The following is a 10,660-nucleotide window of genomic DNA, read 5'->3' as shown; positions in this document are numbered from 1 at the left end:
GTACAACTCCCTCATTACTTTAATACTTATTTCACTTATATTCTCACTTTTATAGAGTCTATCACAAGGTGAGGTGTTCTTAATTATGAGATGACAATTAAGTAGGGCCTACAGAGGTTTCACAACATTATATCATTGATGAATCATTTGTCATATGATTAGAATGAGCAAAAAGATATGTTTTGGGGTATATTTTCAGTGTCCAAATGGGAGAGTTGTACGTGTGTGACATCACAGATCTTGGTCGCATTGCCAATGGGAGGATCTCCATAGCATTAGTGATCTCGACATTCAAATGCTCATAACTCTTTTATTGCTAGTCCTATTTTACTCAAACTTTTGTTGATCTTATTCTTTGATTTTTCTGCTTTCACAAAAGCTAACTTGCTCCAAGAGTTTCATTCTCCTTTAATGTTGATACCACGAACATGGTCGCAGTTGACACTACAATTTAGATCATTAAATGATCATTGGCCTTGATCATGTGACAGCCTGAAACTAAGATGATCAGTGATACTTCATTACCCATATCATGTTGTGCTATCAACATTTCAATCTTAAGTAAGGATTATGTTTTGAAATGGCATCACAACTCTGAAAGTATAAGGACATAATATTTAAATAATATTACATAAATGTAGTTCTCGAGTATCGAATGGAATTTCAGGTCACTTAGAGAAGATCATTTGGCACGTGGGGTCAGTAAATTGTTGTCAAAGTATTCTAAGTTGAATTCTGACAGATCGCCTGCAGTACACAAACCAATATACATGTAGCAGCAGTACTGACTTTGAAAGCTACCGTACTTGTAAAATGATTAATTTTTTATATGAAAAGAAAACCCCCCATTAATTTGATAATAAAGTTTATTGATTTCAAATGACCCTTGACCTTGACTTAAAAACATGCTTTTTATTTCATATCATTTGTGATATCCAATACCGATCTCATACAAGTTTCATTTATTGTTATTAAGTATTTTGCAGGTAATTAACAAAATAAGAATTCTTATCCAAGTTAATTGATCTGAAATGAACTTTGACCTTGTACCAATAACCTGAAATTATACTCATCTAATTTCTGCTATCTTTTAAACGTTATAGGCCTATGCATTTTTGTCCTTATACTTTCAAAAATATGTCTAAAATAAAAAGTCATAACTTTTTTTACATTTAAATTGACTTGACCAACGATTGACCTTTGAACTTCGCCCAGTAACCCGAAAGTCATTCATCGATTTGCTGATAGGCCTACTCGATGACTAAATGTATGAAAGTTAAGTCTTGAAGTTAAGTCTTGACTTTGCTTAAGTTTTGTCTTGGATAGTGAAACTACAACATGGTCAAATTGCATTAACCCAAAATGACCTTTGACCTTGATCATGTGCCCTGAAACTCATGCAAGATCATTGGTACTTTATTACCTAAATCCTCTATAGGTCATACTAATGAATTTCTGCATTCTTGTAATCCAGGTAATAAATCTGAAAAATGGCGTGAAGAGAACATCACAGCCTGGAAGAGGATTTTGTGCCTAGGTATTGCTCGAGGGCCGAAGACACATCGAGGAAAAAGAGCTGGTCAGGACAGATTCAAGAACTCTCTAAAAATATGTACTCTAAATGCGCGCTCCCTGCGTAATAAGTCCACCATCTTTCAAGATTTTGTTTCTGATAATAATTTTGATATAGTTGCTATTACAGAGACATGGCTGACTCAATTAGATGATGCCATCATTGCAGATCTCACTCCCCCTGGTTTTGCTTTTCTGCATCACCCTAGAGTCTCCGGACGTGGAGGAGGTGTTGGGCTCTTATTCAGAGATAATTTCTCAGTTGTCATTAATTCATCTAATGTCTGTACATCTTTTGAATCTATGTCAGTTATGGTATCTAATGGCACTACTAGTTTTGAGATTCTAGTAATGTATAGACCACCAGGTTTTCAATCATTCTCTTTCTTTCTTAATGATTTTTCGGATTTATTGGATGAGAAATTGTATAAATTGTCTCCATTGATTATTACTGGAGATCTTAATATACATTTAGATGTCTCTTCATCCCTGCACACTCAGAAATTCAACGATCTCATAGATGGCCATGGGTTTTCCCAGCTGGTGACTACACCCACACATGATCATGGTCATATTCTCGACGTTATTCTGGTTCGGAACTCTGACAGGCTGTTGTTTTCCCACCCACGAGTCTTCACTGGAATTTCCGACCACTCCGCTGTGACCTACAAGTTACGCTTCGACATGCCGAAACGGAAAGATGTAACTTCTTCTTCTCGCAATATCAAGGGCATTGATAGAACTGTATTCGTCAACGATATCTCAAGTAGCAACATTATGGCTTCACGTACAGAAGGCGTTGATGACGCTGTCACTCGTTACAATTCAGAACTCTGCAGATTACTTGACACTCATGCCCCAGCCAGGACTCGCAAAGTCAAATCACATCAGGAGAGTCCATGGTATAACTCTGATATCTCTGATGCAAAGAAGATGCGGCGGAGACTTGAAAGGATATGGCGCAACAACGGCAAGCTCCAAGCAGACCGTCAGTCATTCTGTGTTCAGCGTGACCGTGTGAACTACCTTGTTTCACAAGCCAAGCGCTCATATCACACCAGACTCATCGAGAACTGTGGGAATGATCACAAGAAACTGTTCAACGTTGCAAATCGACTTCTGAACCGGAGGCAGTCTGCTCCTCTACCGAATTACACCGATGGTAGTTCGATGGATGAAACATTTATCAAGTTTTTTCACTCTAAAGTAAATAAAATTCGAAATAGTCTACATCATAACGTGCCACCTGAATTAGAGCCAGTCACCTCTTCCTACCTCGGGTCTTTTCAACATACCAGCGCAGACGAAATTATTTCCCTTATCCGTAAACTGCCTCCCAAATCTTGCCAGTTAGATCCTGTTCCTACTATTCTAGTTAAGGATTGCGCTTCCACTTTTGCCCCAATTATTTGTCAAATTGTGAACCTCAGTATAGATCAAGCGACTGTACCTTCTTTGTTAAAGTCTGCTCTGATTCGTCCTCTGTTGAAAAAACCCTCCTTGGATCGGGAAACCTTGAAGAATTATCGTCCAGTTTGCAATCTTCCCTTTCTGTTTAAAATCCTTGAGAGAGTTGTGTTCACTAGACTGAACGATTATTTGTTAGAACACAATTTACTTGACCCTTTTCAGTCGGCTTACCGACCCCACCACAGTGTTGAGACTCTACTCATAAACGTTTCTAGTTTCATATTGCAGAAAATGGATTCTGGATGCGCTACCGCAATGGTCCTATTAGATCTGTCTTCGGCCTTCGATACTGTAGATCACAATATACTTCTCAATACTCTTGCAAGCTTAGGTATCCAGGACCAGGCTCTTGAATGGTTTAGATCTTACCTATCATACCATTCACAGTCTGTCGTTCTTGACGGTTTCACATCCTCCTCACCGTCATTAGGTTGTGGAGTACCGCAGGGCTCTGTAGGCGGACCGACCTTATTTTCAATTTACCTACTCGGTCTTCGCCATATTTTTCAAAATCACCCTGTTCATTACCATATTTATGCCGATGATATTCAGGTTTTTGTCTCTTTTCCACCGGACCAAATTCAAGCTTCCCAAGCTTTGCACATTTTGGAAAATTGCATTTCTGCCATTGACACCTGGATGAAATCAAATTCACTGCAACTAAACCACAGTAAATGTGAGTTCATGCTTTTTGGCTCCAAATCTCAATTAAGTAAACTTAAAATAGACTCCATTCTCATTGCCGGTAATCCTGTTCCTCTCTCTGATTCATGCCGCAATCTTGGTGTCATTTTTGATTCCCAAATGTCAATGTCAAATCAGGTCACAAGTATTTGTAAATCTGTCCGCTATCAATTGCGCAACATTGGTTTCATTCGAAAATATTCGACTCGTTCTGCAACAGAGAAACTAGTGCACTCACTCTTTTCCTCACGTCTTGATTTCGGTAATAGTCTTCTCTTTAACATACCTAACTCTAAAATTACCCGACTTCAAAAACTTCAGAATTCAGCAGCTCGCATTGTTTCTCTGTCAAATAAACACGATCACATCACTCCTGTTCTCAAAGACCTCCATTGGTTGCCCATAAAGGATCGCATAGTTTTCAAAATTCTACTTTTGGTTCATCATATCATCAATGGATCCGCACCCGATTACAACAAGTCTCTTATACACCACTATCAACCTGCACGCACACTGCGATCATCCCAATCTAGTCTCTTGCAAATCCCACTATCTAAAAAATCCTGGGGCGATCGAGCCTTTGCTCATGCCGGACCAGCCCTGTGGAATTCAATACCACAGGAGCTGAAGAACTCAAACTCTGCAACATCTTTTAAGGGCAACCTAAAATTTCATTTGTTCACCAGCAGGTACTAGGTTTGAAGACAGTCATTTTTCCTCATTTTTAATTTACCTTTTTTCTTTTTTTGTACTTCTCCTAGTTCTCTTTACTTTTATGTTTCGCTCTCCTAAAGCGCCTTGAGCATTTAATCAAAATGGAAAAGACGCTATATAAATCCTATGTATTATTATTATTATTATTATGGTGAATTTTTGACACTTAACATTGATTAAGATTTGATACCCCGGCCAGCAAGGCCAAAGTTCATCGACCTTAAGTGACCAGTGACCTAATCACGTGACCTGAAACACATGCTAAATGATTAGTAAAAGCATGTATGACGCACTGGTTTATCATTTACCTTACTGCAAGGTATGTTCAGGTGGCTTAATTTGGAATACCTAAATTTGAAATATAATGTGAATTATTGTCTGGAAATACGTAGAAAAAGACATGAAAATGATTTCTTTCTTGAATAAAGCTTTTGATTTTGATACCAATATATTCCTTGACCTCATAAAAGGTGGTTTCGGTGTCAAAATCATGATTCTAGGTTACTCAGAAGCCGAGATATTGTCGAAAACCCTATTTTGGCGGCCATTTTGAAAAGTCCAAGATGGCGGTCATATAGGTCACGGTGCAAATGGAAACATTGTTATTCTGAATCCTCATAAAATAACCTTTCCAAAAATGTATAATTTTCAATTTCTCCAAAAAATCCGGCGAAATTACATAGCGAAACTGACTAATACGACAAGAGCCTTCTGTACTGCAAGAAAAGAATCTAAATAATATATTTGGAGAAAGAGACGTCAGTTAGAGAAATCCAAGCACGGGGAAATTAAGAAAATGTAACAAAGTCCAAGGTTCCAGACCTCAAAATTTTTCTTTATTTAAAGAATTATGTACAAAACCATAATTTATCACTGACATCGAACATCAGTATACAACTTAAATCAACGATATAGCCTCATAGTTCTTGTGTTACGTGTAGAATTGTCTGATTTGCATAAGTATTTTCATCAAATAAAGTCACTGAAAAGAAGTAACCTATTTTATGTCATGATTATGAAGGTAATAGAAAATATTCCTTGCATAGCTATGTGTAGACAAATATAATGGTTATATCAACACGTAAAATATATCAAATATTGCACCTTGTTTCAAAATATACAAATATTAACTGGTCATAAATTACCAATATCTTTACAATATCAGTTATCAATTGACGATATTGATCTTTTGTTTCTTTGTCAAAGGCACATCGTAAAAACTGCCGTATTTTGAGTATGTTGAATTATTCTTCTATGACAATTAAAAATGGCGACTCTTAAAGTTATAAGTATTTGTTATTGTTAATTCTTCTGTAAACAATTGCTTTGATCAAAATTATTCAAATACAATATTTACAAATCATTTCATATCATTTCGATTTGTTGATAAATTAATCCTGCTGATGATTTTAAATTCTAAATTTTAAAATTGGAATATGAATAAATGTTTAATAAACTGATATAATTTTCAATCAATTTACTTTAAAAAATTCCAACATACTTTGTAGTGAAGATGATATCGACTATGTATTGAAGAATAAATTTTTTTTTAACGATTAACTTGGTCTTAAATCTACGTAGCACCATATTTTCTATCAGAGCATTATTCATAACTACTTTTAATACCTGTAAGCTAATACATGTAATAAATGACAAATTTGCATGCAATTTATTATAAACATTTACAAACGTTAAAATATGCAAGCACGATTAAAGAAAAATATACAATCCAAATTTATACATACACAATAAACATGACTATTGTCATTCTTATATTTTTTTTACATAATATATACATATCATGAAATTACAACCGATTTTTTTTTCATCGCTATAGGGTATACTACCCAAAAGGCACCAATTTGAATTTATTGCAGAAGAATTCGCACATAAATATTACGACCTTGTATCGTATCAAACAACATCAGATTGTGAGTAATGACAAATAAAATGAAATTGGACTGGTAAACTGAATGGTGAAAGTGAATATTATCATCTCTCATACTAACGGCTTATCTATATAGAGATGTGTTAATAAAGTCTCCTTGAAATAACTGATCACATTCAGAGACGAAAGTTGTTCTTATGCCTTGATCTGAAAGATCAATTTATAAATTATATTAGTTATGGTCGTGTAACATTTGGAAGTATACATCGATTTTAGCTGATTTGGATTGTTAATTCAATAGTTAAATTACAAGAACATAATAAACCCTGCTTTAATTAAGTAGACTATTTCTGCTAACTTGTAATTGATATATATTTGTCATCTCATTTGTTAGCTTCATTTCTTGTGTAAACGTTTGTATTTGAAATGCACGAGTGAGACGCACATTTCCCGTATGCAGTTAGAACAAATGATCAATAAATCAGTCAATTTATTAAAACGACTCCAGAGTATGCTGACGAACATGCGTACAAATGTCTTACTTGTTTAGATCTAAGTCGTATTTAATTCATAAACAGTAAATTTGAAAAGGTAAGAAAAAATGCAAATGTTTCTTACATCCTGAGTAGTGGTTTACTAATGATTTGCTTCACTATCGTAGAGAGTGGGGGGGGGGGGTAGGGGTGCTTCGGAGGCCGGCCCCCAAAAAAATTCAGGACAAAGAAAAAAAAACCGAGAAAGGAACGAAAGGGAAAGAATGAGATATAACATTATTTTCAGAATAGTATCTCAAAATCTATCACAACAGATTTGTATTAAAAAGATAAAAAATGTGTTAGTTCGCATCGTTTTATAACTATAGCCCCATCCGCCATAAGTGCCCCTCAAAGTTATAGACTCCTGCCACTGATTCGCATCATTAAATGCCCTATGCATAGGCCTTCCTCGCAGTAGATGGGTCCCTTGTATAGGCCTACCACGCAGAAGTAGATAGGCTCCTGCCACTGATTCGCATCATTAAATACCCTATGCATAGGACTTCATCGCAGTAGATGGGTCCCTTGTATAGGCCTACCACGCAGAAGTAGACAGGCTCCTGCCACTAATTCGCATCATTAAATGCCCTATGCATAGGCCTTCATCGCAGTAGATGGGTCCCTTGTATAGGCCTACCACGCAGAAGTAGATAGGCTCCTGCCACTGATTCGCATCATTAAATACCCTATGCATAGACCTTCATCGCAGTAGATGTGTCCCTTGTATAGGCCTACCACGCAGAAGTAGATAGGCTCCTGCCACTGATTCGCATCATTAAATTCCCTATGCATAGGCCTTCATCGCAGTAGATGGGTCCCTTGTATAGGCCTACCACGCAGAAGTAGATAGGCTCCTGCCACTGATTCGCATCATTAAATACCCTATGCATAGGCCTTCCTCGCAGTAGGTGGGTCCCTTGGAGATAAATTCCGTCTAATAATACTGTCAGGAATAAGGCACCAGCTAAATCGGTAAACGATTGGTTATCAAAGGCTCTGTTATGAACTTCATGATCGGACACAAGTAATATGGTGCTGAATATCTGAAAATATCATGCAAGCATATTTTAAGCTGAGTGATCTTTTTTTTCAAAATCACCCGTATATGATACCGCCAGGTTTCTATATTCAGAAAACTCAATATGACTGTGACAATGTAGAAATGGAGTCACATTAACAAGGCCAAAATGAATAAACGCAAAGTTTCTATAAACTCCATTATTTGGTTTCACAATTCTGTCCGAATTTAGCATCCTTCGAAAATTTGATTGTTCTGTGATGTAAAATTTTTATGTCAAATGCAAATGTGTATCGCATCGCCGCACCGGTCGTCAGATATTCAAAGGAGAAGGGATGTGCTCGAAAATATATTTACATTGGATATTATCCAACTCATCGATATTCTTATCAACTTCTCATTTTATTTGAATTTTGTTCGTAGACTGGCCATAGGACAATTTAATGGTGACTGCGTCTGGAAAGAACGGAATACGCCGAGGTTGCCAATTGCAGCGACTTCAGCGAAAAAGGGTCTTGAACATTGCGTTGCTTTGAGTTGTTTGCCCGTTGACGAGTTTCTATTTCCGCACATAATAGAGCATAACGATGAGCCTACAAATGTTCTGTTGAGACCGTTACGATGAATTCATGGCCTGGCTTTTTAAAAAAGCAATGAAGATAATAGGTAATAATGGCCCAGAATTACCAATGACACAACATTTGTCACTGATCAAGATTGGCGCTTTTCAAGGCTCCATCTCAATTGTTTTTATTTTTTATTTTTAAACTAAAGTGGTTCTGCCTCTTCTTCCTTTGTTTGTGTAAAAGGACTGCGCGTGTGGTTCTCCCTCGTGCCACATGATGAGCTCTTGGAACCTTGCTTCTACGCACGATGCTGTCAATCGAGCCTCAGGATCCTCGTCCCAACAGTCAACCACTGTGTTCTTGATGATCGTTAGACCCTGCGTTCAAAACATTATTTTAAAACCATTAAAACCATTATACAAAATGTTCATATCCTTGATAATCGTTGTGATCAAGAAACCCTGCTCCCCCAAACGTCATTAGTAAGACTCTGCTCCCCCAACGTCATTAGTAAGACTCTGCTCCCCAAACGTCATTAGTAAGACTCTGCTCCCCAAACGTCATTAGTAAGACTCTGCTCCCCCAACGTCATTAACGTCATTAGTAAGACTCTGCTCCCCCAACGTCATTAGTAAGACTCTGCTCCCCCAAACGTCATTAGTAAGACTCTGCTCCCCAAACGTCATTAGTAAAACTCTGCTCCCCCAACGTCATTAGTAAGACTCTGCTCCCCCAAACGTCATTAGTAAAACTCTGCTCCCCCAAACGTCATTAGTAAGACTCTGCTCCCCAAACGTCATTAGTAAGACTCTGCTCCCCCAAACGTCATTAGTAAGACTCTGCTCCCCAAACGTCATTAGTAAGACTCTGCTCCCCAAACGTCATTAGTAAGACTCTGCTCCCCCAACGTCATTAGTAAGACTCTGCTCCCCCAAACGTCATTAGTAAGACTCTGCTCCCCAAACGTCATTAGTAAGACTCTGCTCCCCAAACGTCATTAGTAAGACTCTGCTCCCCCAAACGTCATTAGTAAGACTCTGCTCCCCAAACGTCATTAGTAAGACTCTGCTCCCCCAAACGTCATTAGTAAGACTCTGCTCCCCCAACGTCATTAGTAAGACTCTGCTCCCCCAAACGTCATTAGTAAGACTCTGCTCCCCCAAACGTCATTAGTAAGACTCTGCTCCCCAAACGTCATTAGTAAGACTCTGCTCCCCCAAACGTCATTAGTAAGACTCTGCTCCCCAAACGTCATTAGTAAGACTCTGCTCCCCAAACGTCATTAGTAAGACTCTGCTCCCCCAACGTCATTAGTAAGACTCTGCTCCCCCAAACGTCATTAGTAAGACTCTGCTCCCCAAACGTCATTAGTAAGACTCTGCTCCCCAAACGTCATTAGTAAGACTCTGCTCCCCCAAACGTCATTAGTAAGACTCTGCTCCCCAAACGTCATTAGTAAGACTCTGCTCCCCCAAACGTCATTAGTAAGACTCTGCTCCCCCAACGTCATTAGTAAGACTCTGCTCCCCCAAACGTCATTAGTAAGACTCTGCTCCCCCAAACGTCATTAGTAAGACTCTGCTCCCCAAACGTCATTAGTAAGACTCTGCTCCCCCAAACGTCATTAGTAAAAATCTGCTCCCCCAACGTCATTAGTAAGACTCTGCTCCCCCAAACGTCATTAGTAAGACTCTGCTCCCCCAAACGTCATTAGTAAGACTCTGCTCCCCAAACGTCATTAGTAAGACTCTGCTCCCCAAACGTCATTAGTAAGACTCTGCTCCCCCAAACGTCATTAGTAAAACTCTGCTCCCCCAACGTCATTAGTAAGACTCTGCTCCCCCAAACGTCATTAGTAAGACTCTGCTCCCCAAACGTCATTAGTAAGACTCTGCTCCCCCAACGTCATTAGTAAGACTCTGCTCCCCCAAACGTCATTAGTAAGACTCTGCTCCCCAAACGTCATTAGTAAGACTCTGCTCCCCAAACGTCATTAGTAAGACTCTGCTCCCCAAACGTCATTAGTAAGACTCTGCTCCCCAAACGTCATTAGTAAGACTCTGCTCCCCCAAACGTCATTAGTAAAAATCTGCTCCCCCAACGTCATTAGTAAGACTCTGCTCCCCCAAACGTCATTAGTAAGACTCTGCTCCCCCAAACGTCATTAGTAAGACTCTGCTCCCCAAACGTCATTAGTAAGACTCTGCTCCCC

The 10,660-nt window shown here is 38.5% G+C and overlaps 1 protein-coding gene across 1 annotated transcript in view; it reads right to left on the bottom strand.

The window, feature by feature from the left end:
- Positions 1 to 5,239: 5,239 nt before the first annotated feature.
- LOC129256625 (TGF-beta receptor type-2-like) overlaps positions 5,240 to 10,660 on the bottom strand; it is a 29,470-nt gene continuing 24,049 nt past the window's right edge. The window contains exon 6 of the mRNA XM_054894782.2: positions 5,240 to 8,825. Coding sequence (XP_054750757.1) covers positions 8,646 to 8,825 — 180 coding nt within the window. The 3' untranslated portion in view covers positions 5,240 to 8,645. The remainder of the gene's footprint in view (positions 8,826 to 10,660) is intronic.

This window comes from Lytechinus pictus, chromosome 3, assembly GCF_037042905.1.
Source record: "Lytechinus pictus isolate F3 Inbred chromosome 3, Lp3.0, whole genome shotgun sequence".
NCBI lineage: Eukaryota > Metazoa > Echinodermata > Echinoidea > Temnopleuroida > Toxopneustidae > Lytechinus > Lytechinus pictus.
Note: the sequence above shows the minus strand (reverse complement) of the source record. Positions and strands in the feature narration are given on the sequence as shown.